At 38.3% G+C, this 18,523-nt stretch overlaps 5 protein-coding genes across 5 annotated transcripts; 3 read left to right on the top strand and 2 right to left on the bottom strand.

Annotated features, from left to right (window-relative positions):
* Window positions 1–763: 763 nt before the first annotated feature.
* LOC121755394 (phosphatidylinositol/phosphatidylcholine transfer protein SFH2-like) lies at window positions 764–4,631 on the top strand. Its single transcript, XM_042150699.1, has 11 exons — window positions 764–1,160; window positions 1,252–1,280; window positions 2,009–2,092; window positions 2,184–2,237; window positions 2,566–2,643; window positions 2,737–2,790; window positions 2,917–2,976; window positions 3,065–3,160; window positions 3,613–3,714; window positions 3,797–3,877; window positions 4,030–4,631. The coding sequence occupies exons 1-11, from the start codon at window positions 1,106–1,108 to the stop codon at window positions 4,345–4,347; spliced, it is 1,011 nt and encodes a 336-aa protein (XP_042006633.1). The 5' UTR covers window positions 764–1,105; the 3' UTR covers window positions 4,348–4,631.
* A 92-nt stretch (window positions 4,632–4,723) lies between these two features.
* On the bottom strand, window positions 4,724–8,359 carry LOC121755393. The gene is made up of 5 exons (XM_042150698.1): window positions 7,273–8,359; window positions 6,550–6,635; window positions 6,148–6,453; window positions 5,904–5,987; window positions 4,724–5,435 (listed from the first exon to the last, which is right to left on the bottom strand). Exons 1-5 carry the CDS (start codon window positions 7,654–7,656, stop codon window positions 4,994–4,996), a joined length of 1,302 nt encoding a protein of 433 aa, XP_042006632.1. The 5' UTR covers window positions 7,657–8,359; the 3' UTR covers window positions 4,724–4,993.
* A 1,181-nt stretch (window positions 8,360–9,540) lies between these two features.
* LOC121753663 (transcription factor SRM1-like) lies at window positions 9,541–10,970 on the top strand. Its single transcript, XM_042148901.1, has 3 exons — window positions 9,541–10,030; window positions 10,115–10,502; window positions 10,624–10,970. The coding sequence occupies exons 2-3, from the start codon at window positions 10,165–10,167 to the stop codon at window positions 10,829–10,831; spliced, it is 546 nt and encodes a 181-aa protein (XP_042004835.1). The 5' UTR covers window positions 9,541–10,030; window positions 10,115–10,164; the 3' UTR covers window positions 10,832–10,970.
* Window positions 10,971–11,054: 84 nt separating this feature from the next.
* LOC121753662 (coiled-coil domain-containing protein 22) lies at window positions 11,055–13,835 on the bottom strand. The gene is made up of 6 exons (XM_042148899.1): window positions 13,482–13,835; window positions 12,990–13,292; window positions 12,624–12,766; window positions 12,283–12,420; window positions 11,509–11,733; window positions 11,055–11,405 (listed from the first exon to the last, which is right to left on the bottom strand). The coding sequence occupies exons 1-6, from the start codon at window positions 13,749–13,751 to the stop codon at window positions 11,162–11,164; spliced, it is 1,323 nt and encodes a 440-aa protein (XP_042004833.1). The 5' UTR covers window positions 13,752–13,835; the 3' UTR covers window positions 11,055–11,161.
* Window positions 13,836–15,422: 1,587 nt separating this feature from the next.
* Window positions 15,423–18,336, top strand: LOC121753550. Its single transcript, XM_042148756.1, has 2 exons — window positions 15,423–17,432; window positions 17,956–18,336. Exons 1-2 carry the CDS (start codon window positions 15,588–15,590, stop codon window positions 18,052–18,054), a joined length of 1,944 nt encoding a protein of 647 aa, XP_042004690.1. The 5' UTR covers window positions 15,423–15,587; the 3' UTR covers window positions 18,055–18,336.
* The last annotated feature ends 187 nt before the right edge of the window (window positions 18,337–18,523 follow it).

The following is an 18,523-nucleotide window of genomic DNA, read 5'->3' on the forward strand; positions in this document are numbered from 1 at the left end:
CATACCAAATTAGAGTTTTTAGATCTAGTTTTTTATTGATGAGAGACACAAATTTATCAATTATTTTCGCCTTCATCACGAGCCTATTTTAATTCACCCGAAGGTAAATAAGTCATACTAACATGTTACGAAGATTTAACTTCATTCCAGTAGGTTTTTACTTCATTCCAGTAGAATTATTACTTCATTTCAGTACGTAAATATGGTTTCGCCGTCGCGTGCCGTTCTTTCTCTCTACAATATCTATCACCACCGCCACAACGCTGATATGGTGTAATAAACACATGGAATGATGTAATAAATTATTGGAATGAAGTATGTGTAGAAGCATTTGAAGTCCTACTGGAATGAAGTAAAAACCTTATCCAATGAAGTAATAACGTTTCTGAATGAAGTAATAAACACACTAGAATAAATTGCATTTTTTAATGTAAATAAAGTAAAAACTCAGGTCAATGAATTCAAATGAAACATATGTTGAATCATTTCAAAACCTACTGGAAGAAAGTAAAAACATGTTGTAGTTTTAAGGTATTACGTACGTAATGAAGTAATAAACCTATACAATGAAGTAAAATGAGCTTGTAATGAAGACCGAAAAATTTACACAGCAACACATCTCATCAAAAAACTAGATCTAATGGCCCAGATATGATCTCTAGTTCGGTCTTTAAAATTGATCACAGCTCTACCTAATACTTAATACTGTACAGATTTTCTTTAATAAATCACAAGTGTCTTTTAGGCTTTAGCTAATCAGATTAGTAATTTGACAGAGCTTTAATCCACTGGTTTAATATATTAGCGAGAAGAAGACTTTCTTTTTCATTTTGAGAGTATGTAACAAAAGCTGAGAAGATTTGAAATAAATAATCAGGAAAAAAAAACATCTTTTCCCATGATTCCTATGCCTCAATTTTCATTTCTTTCGATGATTTGTCCTTTTTCCTTTTCCAACCATTTATAAGATCCAAGAAAGCTCAAGTCTTTGAGGTGAGGTGGTTAATTGTTGTTAGGATCAAGAAAGATACATACAATACAACGAAGCCCCCAAAATTTCAAGGTGGGGGCCGTGATTCGCGACCCTAAATCTGTTTTAGAGAAAATGGTGTTCATAACCGAAGATATGATCAAGGATTTTCAAGCCCAGATTGAAAAAAGTCAGCCTTTTTCTGCTTCCCAACATTTCACATTATTTTATTAGTTTGTAATTTTTTTTAATTTGCTGATGTTTTAATCCTTTCATTGCAGTCGATGCACCGCTGAAGAAGACATTCATGGTTTGTAATTTTTGTTGTTCTGTTTTATGTTTTTTTGAGTGTGTAAAGTGAAGTGATTGACTTTTGAAGTTCTTGATTTGTAATATTGCATAATAATATGTCGTTAGTGGTTTCTGTTTATCCGAAAATATTGGATGGAGGAGAGAGGTTGGAGTGGTCAATGTCAACGTCTAGTTGCAACGTTGAAGAAGACTTTGATGGTTTGAAATTTTTATCTACTTTCGTCTGAATTTTTTGTTGTCGGTTACTGAGTTTGAGTAACTTGCTTAGTTTGCGTGAAAAAAAGTTGTGAAATTTGGATTATTTTTACTATTTGCTTTTCTTTTCAGCAAGTAGTGTTCTTGAGGCTTGAGCTATGCAAACAAATCTAAGTTTACTTTAATTAATCTGTTTTTTGGTTGGTTTCTATATCATTAATTTTACCAGCGTGAGTTTCACTTGAAAGGCCAGTTTTTGTGCCTAAGATCATAATTTTATGTAACTTTTAGTTTTACATTTGCCATAAAAAATATTGACTGGAGTGAATAGGAACTTATGATTGAAGGCCATTGATTTGTTAGCTTTTCAACAAAATAAGAATGGGGGATGAGGATTCAAAACTTGAACTAAAGAATTAGGGAACAGAGCCATTAGCTAAAGATTGATGTATTGGAACCTATTTGGAGTGTTTAGTTTGTCCCCGTAAACTCATTTTTTTACTACTTCTGTTCTTCTTTGATAATATGCAGAATGTACATAGTGGTTATGAAAGGGAGACCTTGGTGAGGTTTATAAAAGCGAGGGAAGGGAGTATTTCGGAGGCATATGATATGGTTTGATTCGAGCCTGCAACAACTTTTCCTCTTTTAAAGTGCGTTGATTATTGTTATGAAGCATACCGTAAAACTACTCGATATTTTCCAGCTTGTTCAGAGTTTAAACTGGAGGATACAGAATGACATTGATAACATACTGGCGGTGAGTTTTTGGGATCATTTTCTCGAATGCATATCGCATTCCATGTGTTTCATATCTTTCTAGTTCGGTTTCATTTAATTTTTCATCAAAATCTTATATTTGTTCAGCATTCAATACTGACTGATATGGTATTCCATTTGTGTTCAGAGGAAAAATAGAAGATTAAAAATGTTTGGTATAGCCATTTAAGTTTCTCAAAAACACAAAAAACTCTTAATCTTAACCTACTTGCATGCCATGGAAATGACGCAAATATTTTTTCCGCACGTTGATAATGACACTGTTGTTTCATGTTTTATAGTTTCAATGTAATTGTGTTCCTTTGCAGAGGCCAATTAACCCTAGCGACGTCTATAGAGCAATTCGGGATACTCAGCTTGTTGGGATATGTGGATGCACTAAAGAGGTTAATTCTAATTCTTTTACGAGACATTTTTTTACCTTGTTCCATAAATCTGACCTAATGCCTTAGTCCCTAACATCTCGGTTTATTTTTCAGGGTCTTCCCGTCATTGCTATTGGCGCTGGGCTCAGCACATATGACAAAGGATCTGTAAGATGTCTATGCTTTACTTCCTTAATGCAACCGCCACTGATCATACGTTTAATGAGCCTGTGTGGTGTATATGTTTTCTTTTTTCGCCATGTATTCCTTTCTAACGATTTTCTCTCGTTTTAGATTCGCTACTATATTCAGTCACACATCCAGATGAATGAATACAGAGATCGTGTGGTATTGGTAAGCACCGCCATCCAATTTTCAATCTTCAGCTACCTGTACATCTCTAATTGTATCTGTTTGACCTACTTTGTGTTTTTGCAAACAGCCTTCCGTTTCCAAAAAACATGGACGCTATATCGGGACATGCATAAAGATTCTGGATATGACAGGTCTAAGGCTTTCTGCTCTGAATCACATGAAGGTAACATGTCCATCTCCATGTCCTTTCCCATATGTTTTTGGGTCTATCACGAGCTACTTGTGTACCTGCATCGAAGATTTTATAGCCACTCAATTTGCACGAGAATCGTAATCTCTTTGCCTAATTGGAAAAAGAATTTGTATTATAAGGTCTTTTCTGCTTAAAACTTATAATTCTTCCTTGATTGAATTCAAACAGATTTCTTGCATATTTGCCTCAACAATATTATAGGAAACTGATATAAGGAACACTGAAGTTATATGAGCATTAGTGAAAAAAGCGACTTCTATCGAATAAAGGGATTCTTGTTCTTTTCTCATTCCGGCATCAATTGTAACGCTAGAAAAGTTTGACAACCGGCCTGCATCAACTATTTGTCTTTTTTCATGTGAAAAATTGCATTGTGATTCATATATGCAAAACTAATATCAATCCACCTCTCTTGTTTGCAGTTGTTGTCTGCAATTTCTACAATTGATGACTTGAACTATCCTGAGAAGACGGAGACTTATTACATAGTCAATGCCGGATACATATTTTCATCATGTTGGAGGGTCTGACATCGGACAACGATGCACTTAATATGTTTGCATGTCAGCATTCGAATAATGCCATAATTCCCTTTCATGTTTGCAGGTCGTTAAACCCCTTCTACGAGAGCGAACAAGAAAGAAAGTTCAAGTTCTTTCTGGCTGTGGCGAAGATGAATTGTTGAAGGTTGGCACTTTTCTGGCTCCTGTTCTTTCGCTAGCGAGTCCCTTAATAAATTCATCTAAAAAAACATCATATTTTCTTACTTTTAAGATAATGGTGAATGAATGTGAGGACTTGATCATCGTTCAACTCTAACGATACGCCTCATTCTGCAGATTATGGATTATGATTCCCTTCCGCACTTCTGCAGAAAAGAAGGTTCTGGATTTCGGAGATCTAGAAATGGAATGGTTGGCAATTGCTATAGCTTGGACCATCCCTTCCATCAGCAGCTCTACAAGTACGTAAAGGAGCAAGCTGCATTACTGGAGTCGGTTGCTCCAGTGAAAGGTGGTTCAGTCCACGTAGATTATCCCGAGCCTGATCCAGAAGACGTGAAAGTTGCACAAACCATAGAATCCGAGTTCCAAAAGCTTGAGAACCGGAAAGGGGTCTGTGACTCGTTGCACGAGCTTGAGATAAGTGGGGATTGAGGCCAGCCAGTGGGGCGTCTCTTATATTATTACAAACAAAAGCATTCTACGAAGCTCCAGGGCTGGAGACGTGGGAGCCGTCAAGGATGTGAGGGTCCATCCTTTTATTGTTGGAATCGCACGACTTCAAATGTGCAAAATGGGTGGCCCTACTATTCTCCTGTTGTTCTTTTGTATATTTCTGTTATACAAGGCTTAAAAATAGAAAGGTGCAGCAGCAGAATTTGCAGCATAAGTGATGATCCGCTATTATCTATTTATATAAAATTTTATTATTGTGTGAATTGAGATATTTTGGGAATGTAGTCTATAAACACTGGTTGGGAAAGAATGCAAAATATGCTCAATGTTACACAAACACAGCACACTCCATGAATACACCAGAATCAGTACATTATATATACTTATAAAGGTGTCCGCATTGGCCACATGTTCAATAGTTGGTCATGACTCGGTAGCATGGCCATTGCACCTGTACAAACTACTCAACATGTACAAGGAAGGGTAGGAAGGGACATGAAATACCGAACATCCATGCCCGTCCCGGAAACTTATGTTTTCTTTCTTGTCACTTGTCTTCACCCATCCTCACTGCGACTGTGCAACCATCTCTGATCATACAACATAAGCAAATGCTACCAGGAACTTAGCTTGATTGCCTGTAGCACTTGTAGGCAAATGTAACTGATATAGCAGCCATAACAACAGCAAGAGCAGCATATGTATCTTCCCTCTCCCAGCTTTCATACCACGTAGGCATTGAGCAGACTCTACGTGGGCCAACCCCTTTGCCACTATTTTTCCGTGAGACGGGTTTTTTGGAGATCTTCTTAGTTTCAGTGGCAAAGTTTGGTACAACTGGAGGATCTTCTCTTTTCTCTTCTAACATGGGGTTCTGACAGCAAGAGAAGTCTCCATTGACCTGACAACAACCCTCGCCCCGCTTTTGAGATTCACACACTCTACCACTTTCTTCATTTGTTTGTGTAGAGTCCTTCAAGCTCCTATCCATACTTGATCCACCATGGACCTTGAACCTTAATTCCTGTGTTTTCTTCTGTTCTTCTCCAGATAATCCCATCTGTCCCCTGAAACAGAACAATAACCTCCAATGACTAAAAGAAGGAACAATATAATTGAAGTTGTCCAAAAAAACAGATCCCGATCGACTCTAGAGTCAAGCTACGAAAACAAACCAAATTGCAGGTATCCATCCATGTAAACCATTTCTGACCACCTGAACTTGCTTAAAAAATCAACTAAAGAAAACTCTCATGAAAGTGGAACTCTCATTCCCTTCTTTATTAACCAATGTAGATTCTCCAGTCTTTCCTTTATCAAGGAAATGGCGTTGACATGGCGTGCTTCTTCCGTACCAATATGAAAACAGGCATCTATTTGGTTGCTCAAAATTTGGAGGACACCAAACATTTATGCACAAGTTTATTGGATTTCATGTTCTAAGATTATAAGAAGTCTCAATTTAACATGTACTCATATTTATTAGCTTAATACAGAATGGGATTTTTAATTACAAGGAAGATAAAGGAAAATACCTCCACAAGAAATCTACAATTTCTCCTTTACCAATATGCTGCTCAAGCAAAAGAGGCACATCTTCAGGCATAACGTATCCATACCTGCAGCATAGTGGTCATATGACAACAGGTACTTACAGGTCAGAGCAACTCAGTTATAGACATGCGTTGCATCTTCCTCTTCATAAGGGTGTTCACAACTTCTAATAGAAAATAATCAATAGCTGCAAAAGTCATTATATTACCAAACAAAATCACTAACCAATGTCCTGTGACTTCTTTCTTCATATTTGGTCCAAAAATGATCACGTTCCCTGCATACTTATGGCCTCCAATGTGTGAACAGGGGCTAACAGACACTTTTCCTTGTAGATCACGTAACTCAACCTCAGTTTTAAGTTTACTAATGATAGATGGTCCGCATACACCACATCGTCGATCCCTTGACCCATGGCAGCATACAAAGATGTACCAGCCCCTTAGAGGTTCTGGACTTCCAGGCAACCATTCACCATTCTTCACAAGCACTTCCTCCACAAACGTGTCGACATCAAAATGCGTTAATCTCCTGCAATAGTAGTTGTTATTATTAGTCCAAGCAATGGGACATTAAGGAAGCCAATGGTTTACTTCAGCATTAAAAGATGGATTTCTTTTCTTTAACCTGTATCTGATCATATCCGGAAATATTAACACATCACCATTTGATGTCTCGGTTCCATCATGTCCCTCACATATTGTCAAGCGAGTCTGAGAGGAAAGGCACATTAAAGGATAATGATCATTAACACAGACATTTCCATCAAAATTGCCAGGAAACAGTAACAAGGAAAATGTGCGTTATGATACAAATTACATGAATGATATGCTCATAAATTCCTCACATAGGGCTAGTAACCGTAGTGCTACTGGCACTTCCATACAGAAACCAAAACACTGACGACGGAGGGAACTATTATCGAAAAGTATGATATTACGTCCGAATCCTTCACAAAGTAGGTCTCCCCATACCTCGGTAACGTTGTACATTAGGTTGCAGCTTGTAGGATGTACATCACAACTTTTCTTGAGGCAAGTACATTTAGCCAAACATAAGCAAGATTCAAAAGCACACCGACTACCAAAAAATTAGGCAAAAGACACAATTTAGCAAACAACAAAATGTTGAGGTCAGGCAGTAGTTGACCACAGAAATTCAAATTTCGAAAACAGATAATTTTCACAGATCATCCAAATTCGAAGCAAACCAGGATATTATTAGAAATGGCACCAGCCTATTTGAAGTTTTCTAAACTCGTGGAACAGTGAGGCGAAACTGAACCACGATCCATCAACTGAAAAAAAACCATAAATCGGAAGAAAGGGGGAAATCGGAAAGGAGTGATACCTGCTGCAGCATGGAAGGGTTTCTGGCAGCCAAAGCGGCGGCGAGGAGGCGAGGGAGGCGATCGAATTCGGCGGCCTCGATGCGGGGAGGCCAGACCTGAGGGTTTTTGTAGCAGAGGAAGACGTGGCGGTCGTAGAGCTCGACGGTGCCGACGAGCGGGGACTGCCTAAAATCGGGTCGGGCGAATCCGAAATCGGATTCGTTAAGAAAAGCAGAATCGTATGCGCCACCGAGTATGCTGCCGTCGTTCTGGAAGCTTCCGGAAGCGCTGCCGATTTGGGGGCCATCGAGGAGGTAGCTGTCGGCGTCGGAGACGGCGATGGGGGAGGAGGAGGGGTGGTGCCCACTCAGGAGCAAAAGCGGGTCATCGCGATTAGCAGCCATGAGTCAATTTTGGAGTCAATTTGGATTCCTCTTCAGTCAAAAACTCACACAAATTGCCACTCACCATTTTCATTTTTCAAGCAGGTATTTCCTTAATTTAAAAGGTAAATAAAATCATTCACCTTCACTTAGCAAAAAGACAAAATTAATTTATCATTATTGGTATTTACTCCATATTAAAGATCAAGCTTCAAAATGGTGATTATAATATATATAGACATATGAACACAGTTCAAAATATGTGGATTGACTTTAACAATCCGTTAGTTTTGTAGGATTATAGTTGCAAATACTTAATCTGATAAAATTTCAAATTGATTAGTTTGCACCTTAATAATTTTCGAGTTGATTGATCCAAATGAATAACTAAACACAAATTAAATTAAATTAAGCCTCTAATTTTTATTTATTATATATATTAGATTTAATTAATATAATATAATATTAGATATATATTGAATTTACATATAAATATTTCAAATTCTGAAACATGGTCTAAATTTAAATGGAATATGTTTATATTTCATTTTAATTGTACAAAACCTTAAATTAGATTGAAACATGTCAAGATTTATCAAATCTACACTAATCGTGTTTGAATCAAAGTATATGTAATTGAAAATTTTCTAATTAAATATTCTACATAAAATAAATATAATAATTTTTATAATTTTGCATTTCCTTTGGATTTTTTTAAATATTTTGTAAATTTAGTTTTATAATGCCTTTATGTCTTCTATTTTGATATGAAATAGTAGTATATTATGATAGTGTTCGGTTTTCTAGATAAAATAATATCAAGATATAATCTAGGATTGAGTTGTGAGATTATTTTAGTTATAGGAGATTAGCTATGACTAATTATCTCATGATTATCCCACAGGATTGAGTTGTGAGATTAAATCTCTTGAACCAAATACACTACATTTTTAATTCGAGCTACAATCTTTTAAACCAAACACCTATAGGTATAATTTAAAATAAAAAATAATATCGTTAGTTTTTCCTGCGATTAGTTTGAAACACATGTATTTATAGTTAAAGTTAAAAAACTATAACCTGGTCAACCCACAATCCAAATATAATTAAACCAAAATTCAATAAATGGATCCCACCAATATCCTTAGTAAACTAATCTAATTGACATTCCTAAATTGCATATTACAAGGCTATTAAGCATTAGTTTTCTATCTTTTGTTTGATTTTTTTTAAATGATTATTTTGGATTGTGTTTTATGGAGTGCTAGTAATTATTTTTCAGTCATAGGGTGTTAATGAATTCAATTTTGACTGTGTAAGGTAATGAATGCGTGGTTTGAATCCTAAATTACTCTAAACGGGAGGTCTCAGTGTTTAATACTCGTAACTCGGAAAACACTAGTACAGGAGTAATTCCAATGATTAAACTTTTACCATGTTTTTATACATCTGGATAAGTAGTAAGGACTGTCGATTAATTTTTCCTTTACCAAGAGACTTACCTACTATTTCTAAACAATCATATGGAATATACACCCAATGCATAGTTGTAGATTCTGACTATATTTAACACTCTCTTCATATCCAAACAATAATCTTCTTTTACATCATCTTCTTTTGACTTTATAATCTACTACTAATACTCCCAGAATAATTTGTTTCACTTTGACCGAGCATGTATTTTAAGAAATATAATGAAAAGTGAGTTGAAAAAGTTAGTTGAATCTAAGTCCTAATTTTATATATTAGTTTTATTAAAAAAAATGTGAGTATGAATGAGTTAGTGAAATTTGGGGTCCACTATCAAAAATGCTAAAAGTGAAATGAGACAAATTATGTGGGACGGACTGAAATGGAAAAATGAGACAAACTATCTTGGACGAAGGGAGTACTATATATTAATCTCTTTGTCCCCAAAGAGTATGAATTTTAGGTTCTGTCTATTATTGGTAAAGTAAAAGAGAGATAGATACATAAAGTTTTTTAAGTATTGTTAATGAAGAATGCGTCTTACCTCATTAAAGAGAAAGAGAGAAGAGAGTTTCTAAAATTAGAATGTTTATACTCTTTAGAGATAGACGAAAAAGGAAATAGTGCATACTCTTCGTGGACGGATGGAGCACTATATTAATTTTACTTTAAAAGTGCATCCTATTTCCGTCGATAAAGAGTCCTTATTTCATTAGAATCAAAACAAAGAAATCAAATACTCCTCCGTAGGAGAGAGGAAAGGGAGAAAAAAAGAAAAAAAAACAATAGTTGGTGGCGGAAGTGTTAGAAAAAATTGAATCCAGCCAAAATCTAACAAATTCAGTTTCAGAAATTTCACTCACATGCTCGGCGTGAATTCGGAAGCCGAATCATCCCCGATGGGCAGATGAGGAAACTGATCCAGGTTTTATGAGTGCAATTATGAAACCCCCAAATAATCGGCCCACTCACTATATATATTTATATTTTTTTTTTGCACAAATTCCAGATTCAAATTATACTTGAGTGAAGGAGAGGAGTGAGAATCTCTCGATCGTGATGGCTAATACCAGCGGGAGTGAGAGTGATTCTGCGGCGGCGGAGTTGCCGAAGTGGACGTGGGAAGAGGACAAGCAATTCGAGGACTGCCTCGTGGATTTCCCCGACGATTGCGCCGATCGATGGGAGAAAATCGCCGCTCGCCTCGGGACCAAATCGGCGGCGGAAGTCGAGCGGCACTACGCCCTGCTTCTGGAGGACGTGGCGGCGATCGAAGCCGGGGAGATCGAGCCGCCGGCGTACGTGGACCAATCGCCGGAGCCCCAACCGTGCCCTAAATCTGAGAAAAAGCAAATGGGGAGGAAAGCCGGCAGACCTTGGACCGAAGACGAGCACAGGTTAACTGAATTGCATACTAGTAACATTTTTGTTTATAGGAATATCGAATTGTAGTTTTGTTGAATTGTAGTTTTGTTGCTGTCGTTCTTCAATTGTGACATTTTTGTATTTATGGAAAAGGCTGTTTCTGCTTGGACTGGAGAATTATGGGAAAGGGGACTGGAAGAGCATATCACGATACGTCGTTCTCACGAGAAATCCGACGCAAGTTGCAAGTCATGCTCAGAAGCACTTTGAGCGACAGGAGAGGGAGGATCAAAGCAAGAAGAGACGAAGCATTTTCGACTCATCCATTTCACCTCAGGTGAAGACCAAGACCAAGACATGATTTTTAGGACATGAATATTTGTAGATAACATACTCTCATTATCCATTCCATCTCTTCATTTTGTTCATAGATTAAGTTATTCACATGAGTTTAGTCTCTTCTCTCCTAATGGAAGCTCAAACTTTGTGTTGTTTGACAATACCAAACTCTTATTTTATGCCAGAAAGCACAACCTGCATATTTGCAGTTTCAACACCACTATTGATTTACAACTTGCACCATATAAACTGCAAATGCTATCTTGAATTCATGGCTGGTTTGAAAAAGTTATGCATCAGTACAATGTACACAGGGAAAGTTGTTAATAAAGACAACAGAAATGCCACAACATCATTGTTGATGCAGGCGTTGCTCAAGGAGCTCGTTTTCTTTTCTAATGGCATCAAGATCTTCTTGTAACTTGCTCATGTTCATGCTCCTACCATAGAGGATTGCAAGTTTGGCCTCATAATCAGCAGTTTCTCTACGCGTTCTGTCAGTGGCTAGGACTTTTTCAGCTATCTGTTCGAAGCTTTCATGGATATCCGTGAGAAGCCTATAAGCTTGTCGAGCAACATGATCCTTTTTGGCTTCTCTATAGAACCGCATATCAAATGATAATAAGAACTGAATTCAAACAACTGATGGGCCCTAATTGACTTCAGATGAAAAGCCATGGGTGCATTTCAAAACTGTACCTGAAAACTGTTTCATTAACTACTGCATAAGTTCGATTAAGGCGTTCCTGGATAGTATTACTCTCCAACTGGAGCTCCCTGGTATCTTTCAGGATACATTGTATGCCATTATCCTGTTTCCTGCTGTTTTTAGTAATTTCAGTGACACGCTCAATGTAGGACCTCCTTGGTGGCAGCTTGGGCTGTTTCTTGAGATCTTGTGATAGCTTAGAGAGTTCCTCCTCCCTTATTTTGAGAAACAACACAGACATGTTAGTTGAGATTTTAACATACATCAACTAACTCTAGCTGTAGCAATACCCAGAATCTATGAGATGAAGTAAAACTTGAACTATGTGTTGCACTAGACACAGTAAGCATAAGAAATAATCTTAGTGGCGGAGATTGAAAACAACTGTTCCAAGAGTTTAACACGAGAAATAAGCCTAAGCAAACCAGCTGGTATCTGTGAAGATCATATAAGTACAACACCATTTACAACATTTTCCAGTCATAAGCAGACCAGCGTATGCCAATAAAGGAATTGAGAATATACTGCCCAACTGCAGTCGCATAGGTGCTTAAACCTTAGAAGTAAGAAAACAATATTTGGCTCAAATGACAAACAATAGTAATGTGCATCAAGACATTATTGTACGAAATTAAATCATGTCTTCAACACTCAGCAATACTATCTTCGTACAAGTGATCATGGTGGACAAGGAATAACTGTGTCTGTTTGCTATCTTGTTACATCTAGTTTCAGAAAGAGATGCAAAATAGCAACCAAAGTACCTTGTTTTGATCTCCGCTAAAACAGATTCTGTTTCCAGTTTCATCTTCACAAGCTTTCCACTTGCCTCAGGATATAATGAGAAGAGAGATTGTTCAAGATTTCTCTTCTTCTCCAACAGAGGTCCTTCAGTAGCATTCCTGCATTGAAAATTCATGACGATCCTTTCGTGGAAAATATTCACCACACTTCTCACTCAGGTTGAATGGTATACTCCTCAAAATTCAAAGATATAAATATATCAAACGACATAAAATGAAATAAATTATCCAGTAAAGCCTGTCTGTTTCAGGTGTTGGTTCAGTAAAATTAAAACTCCAAGCAAACCATCAACAAATCCTACCACTCTGATTCCAGCTCCTTTAGCTTATGTCTTTTGGCTTCCACTTGTTCATTGAGCTGATCAATGTAAAATTCAACAGGATGCTGGCCATCACACACAATTTTTGCAGCTGCTTTTAACAGTTGCAACTCTTCATCAAGATGCTGCAAGTAGAATAACTTGCTACTCTCAGCACTCAGTAAGTATACGATACATAAAACATCAACGGAAACAAGAATCACCAATTTCAATATTACAAAATTCAACAGAGGCGTATACTTCTCTCCCGGCTGCATTTTCAGTATCAGTTTGATGTTGGACTGTAAAATGATTTTTTCTAAGAGAATATTACTGCTAAGCTTTCAAGCTAATCACAAACAAATTTACCTGAGAATTTTTTTGGTCATTGCTTCTGGAGCTCTCAACCCCTTCTGATATACACGAATACCGATCTCCCTTCGCATTAGTTTCTTTATCCTCTAGTTTCACATTGTGTAAAGCTGAATTAAATCCATCTAAAATCTCTTCAATTTGCACAGTATCTCCCTCATCACCGAGCTCCTCCTTGCCACAACGTCTTCCTTTACCTCCATCTCTTAAAGGCGCTGTGCGAGCTCCAGAAGATTCAGAGAGTTTTGCAACCAAAAATCTAACTAGGTTATACGAGTCCTCCTCGGATGGGTACAGAAACTGCCTAATGAAAATCCATATCACTTCATCAGAGATAATTGCTCCATATGATGGAGAAACGAGAAATTTGTGAATTGAAATGCACAATTGAGATCCTAACCCTTAAGAATTGAATTATAGTACTATGAAACACACTTTCCTAATTAAATCGTACAGTGAAAACAAGTATGGAAGAGAAGCAGTGGAAACCTTGTGGAAACTGAGGTCGGGGCTGTAGCCTAACTCATTAAAGGCGTGTGCGAGTTCCGAGCAGATTTTGAGCCTATCAGGGATGGAATCCTCCGGCAAGCATGGAGGAAACGCCGACGCATAACGCTGGCCATCGATCAAGCGGAGGGCGGCGGAGCAGAGGGAGAAGAGAGAGGGCGGTGTGAGGTCTCGGACAGAAGAGCAGCCGAGCGGAATCGGTACGCCCGAGTTCGCTAGCGAGTTGAGTAAGATCTCATCCGAAGCTTCCATAGCTACAGTAGAGGTCTAAGCTCTGGTTCTGGCGATTTCCATCCCACGACGTCGTTTTAGGCTTTTCTCAATGACTTGAATCGTCTGAGTTTTATTTTTTGTAGTTTCGTATACACGTGGAAACTGATTAATTCACTGCTATTGACAAAAATTTACAATATTCCTTTGATTGATTTACATTTAGGAAGGCAAAAAAAACTGTAATCAAATAACTTATTTTTATAAAATTAGATTCCTTTGATTTCTTCTCTAATTTAAGAGGATTGGACCATCCTTTGAAACAGATATTACGTTAGGTATTGATCAATGTTTGAGAGTTTAATTTGTTGATTTGTGTTTGAATTGATGCAACACAAATAATTCATTAGCAACTCTCTACTCGTCAACAAAATTAATGATTGAACATACCAACGCATAATATTATATTTATATGGAAGCTATAGAATCCACAATCCCATGCCAACCTTCAATTGCTACTCATCCACCCTCGACCAACATCACGATATTATCATAACAACTTAACCAAACTGAAACATTATCAAATATCGCAATAATTAAACAACCAAAATCAAGAATATCCAAAAGGATTACATACTATGGAGGCAACCATCAGTGTCATGATGCGAACTCGCCAAGATATGGGGTTGAGTTTTGCACTCACCAAAAAAAGGAGCAACATTAGCTCTCATTTTTCAGATAGATCGATCGCCACAACCACCCATCATAAAAAACCTTGCCCAAACCCTAAAATATCTATAATCTATTAAAACAAGTATATATTCAACCACTCAAACTCACTAAAATCAAGAAATCGCCAAAAACATTACCTCGTTAAAGAATTTAATTATAAATAGAAGATTGCACTCAAATTGTGCATCCCTCCCTTATTTATTTAATTAAGAAATAAGTAAACGAGTAATTAGTTCTATAAATACCTAAATGAGTAATCAAAACCTTAATCATCAGTTAAATAAGTTTTGATTAGTAAGTTACTAGTAGAAGAATATATGTTTACTATAATTGCGATCCTAAAAAATGAAAAATGTTATTCCCTCTGTCTCACAATACTTATCATTCTTTTCTATTTCGGTCTGTTCTATAATAATTATAACAATTTATTTTTACTATAAATGATAAATAAGTCTCATATTCCACCAAATCAATTCACTCCCATTTTATCATAGAATTAATATAAAAAATAGATCTCACAATAACATTGACAATTACTCCCTCTTTCCCCAATTAGAGTCACTCTTTGACCGGGCGCGGATTTTAAGGAAGTGTTTGAATTTGTGGTGTAATAAATGAAGTTAGGTGGTGGAATGTGAGACCTCTTTGACGTTTATGGTATTTTTGATGTCCAAATATAGTAAGTAGGAAGAGTAACTCTTAATCGGGGATGGACCGAAATGGAAAAGAGTGATTCTTAATTGGGGACGAGGGAGTGTATGGGAGGGAGTAAAATACTCCCCAAAATAGATGAGTAAAAAATGATTAGGTTCACAAACGTATGACCAATCCAAACCGTGCCGACAACTACCGTGCGAGTGGTGGGCCCCCATGTGAAAAGTTAGAAAACCGGAAAGGGCTTATTCGTCACTCCACTCAAAATAACTAATCATTGCTTGACACTGAATTTAATTGTAAATCAAAAGAAAAATCAAACTGACTCAGAGAGACAAAGAGACAAGAGAAACAGAGCAAGACCTCTTCTCCACTCTCTGAAATTCTGTTAATTATCCCAAACCCACTCCCTTATCCCTCTCTAGAATCGCAACGAAGACCCAATTTTTCCCATGAAAGAGGGGGCTTGACGTCATTCCCCCTCTCCACATTATGGCCTTGGTTCCATACGATTCAGAATCCAAATCAAAATCTAACACCTTCTGCCCTCCCTGGCAGGAAATGTTCCGATCCGCCTCAATCAGAAAACCCGACACCAATCCGGCGCCTCCTGCGGCGGCGGCGCAGCCTCCGCCCGATGACGGCGACGCCAATTCCCTCTCCAGTGATCCCCAGGTGCGCCTCGCTCTCTACATCGCCATGGCCCACGCCGGCCTCGTCTTCACCATCTTCCTCGTCTTCGGAGTCGGCAAGCTCCTCGAGAATTTCCTGCGCCCCATTTTGTGGGCCGTGCTCTGCTCGATCCCTCTCCGAGGAATTCAGGAAGCCCTCTTCGGATTCTGGGCTGAGCCCTTGAAATTGGGGCTAACCGAGACCACGTTAGCAATCCCCGTCGCCATTTTCAGGGTCTTCTTCGGAACCCTAGTTGAGATCAAGGAATTGGTATTTGGAGTTGCGCTTAGGAAGAAGGAGGCTGCTACTCCAATGCGGAGGAAGCAGAGCGCTTTCTACAAGCTTGTGCGGTGGCTTGTCTCGTTTTGGTTGTTTGTGATGGCGTATGAAGTAATTGGTGGGATTGGGTCGATTTCGCTTGTGGCTTTGGGTTTCATGTTTACTACTAATGATGCTGTGGATTACACTATGAGTAAAGTCTCTACCTTTAGGAGCAAGAGCTTCCGTAGGCTGCCGGTGAGTGCGTTTTTCACGAGGGTTATATTGTCACGGTTGAAGACTTTTATTGCTATTGGTTTGATTGTTGCTATGATTGTTGGCTCTTTAGCTGGGATTATGTTCTTCTCTTACAAAATTGGGTTGGAGGGGAAAGATGCTGTTTTTGCTCTCAAGTCTCATGTGGAGGAGAGCAACTATGCTGAGAGGATTGGTGTGAAGAAATGGATGGAAGATAACGATGTTCCCGGAATGGTGGATATGTATTCGACCAAGCTCTACGAGACTGTGTCGGATCAGATTGATTCCTTGGCAATGCAGTATAACATGACTGAATTCGTTGTTGGGATCAAGCAGTTTGTGATCACGCCGTCAGAGAACGCTTCCACCAAGTCCACGGCTTTGATGAGTCCTTCCCCTTATGCTGAGAGGTTCTTGAGCTTGAAAGAGAGAGTAAGGGAGCGGCATTGGGGCCAGATATACGCCGAAGTGGACTCCCTTTTTCGGGAAGTTGTGATCACGAGGGAGGATTTGGTGGAGAAGGCGAAGGGGTTTGCTTCTCAGGGGATGAATGTGATGCAGAGTGTGTTAGTCAGTAGCACGTCTGTTCTAGGTGGAAGCGCTAAGCTAGTGTTCTTGGTTGGGAGCTCCATTCTCTCCGGTGCTGCAGGGCTGCTCAACTTTGTATCGCAATCGATGGTGTTCTTTTGGGTGTTGTATTATCTGATCACATCAGAGTCTGGTGGAGTTACCGAGCAAGTGATGTATATGTTCCCCATCACGCCTTCTGCAAGAGACCGGTGTGTTGAAGTGCTGAATAAGGCCATCTCGGGAGTTCTGTTAGCAACCGTTGAGATTGCCTTCTATCAAGGATGCATGACTTGGCTTCTCTTCAGATTATTCTCAATACACTTTTTGTATATGTCAACTGTAATGGCGTTTGTGAGCTGCATGATTCCTTTGTTTCCCCATTGGATCTCGACAATACCAGCAACCCTGCAGTTGATGTTCGAGGGAAGATATTTATTGGCAATCATGTTGTCCATCATTCATCTTGTGCTTGTGGAGTATGGAACTATTGAGATACAGGAGGATATTCCTGGTCATAGTGCTTATCTTACGGGTCTCAGCATCTTCGGTGGGATGACCTTATTCGACTCTGCATTGGAGGTAGTTTACTTCTGTCTTTGTCTGCTGTTGTTTGTTAATTATACTTTAATAGATAACTCAACATCACTTTCCATGGTTTCTTTAGCTCTGTTAAACTACATCAGATCATGTATCGTTTAGACGATGATGTTGGAACATCCTATGCAAGATATGATCTTCGACAGAGCTGAACGAAAATCAATCATAACTATGATTGTCATAACGAAAGCTAAATACTCGGTTCATTGCTAGCAAATAGCCATTTAGACTGTTAAGATGTAGTACTACTACTGTAATCCTGTGATATTCTAGCTACTATACTGTGTTTATTTATGAATGTCTTCTACACTATTGATTCCTAAATGCTACTCAACCAAGTTCTCAAACAAGATTATGTAGATGTTGCATGATAAGATTCGTTGGAAAATGTGTGTTCTTATCTTGATTGTGTTGTTTGTCACTAGGTACCTTTATCTATTATGGAAACTTTATTGCTGGCATAGGGTTAAATGATGTTTGCTGTTTGTTTGCTTCACTTTTGCAGGGAGCAATAATGGGGCCACTGATCACTACAGTTGTAATAGCTCTGAAAAACTTGTATGTTGAGTTTGTATTGGAAGGACAAAAGGAGGAAAGTAAATAGGAATTGGTGTGGTCTGATCTTGTTTGGAATGTTTAATCGGCTCTGTAATGAGTTGGTGTGTGGGTTGTGTGCACAACTCTGCTTCTCAATAACCGAAATGTGCAGATACCGGACCACCATGAGTCGTGTGGAAAGGTGTTTTGAGGTGCGTGGGGGTCAAGTTGTTCGATTTGAAGATGGTGCTGTAGTTTGCTCTTCCGCACAACCAAATTTGACGCCGCCGTGTTATTATGGCTTGATATAGCTTTGTGAGTAATACATACACGTGTCCAGAATTGTGTTATCACAAAAGTACATCTGCAAATTGATTGATATTTATCTTCAGTCCTTGATTTTCTTGCATTACATTCAACTAGCATTAATCAGGTTACCAAGGGTTGTTCATCATTTGATTTGGAGGTCACAGCATAGACATAAACTGAACAATCTAAGCCAGCATTTGATATATAGTACTACCAATATAGTGATT

This window comes from Salvia splendens, chromosome 11 (assembly GCF_004379255.2).
Source record: "Salvia splendens isolate huo1 chromosome 11, SspV2, whole genome shotgun sequence".
In the NCBI taxonomy this organism is placed as follows: Eukaryota; Viridiplantae; Streptophyta; class Magnoliopsida; order Lamiales; family Lamiaceae; genus Salvia; species Salvia splendens.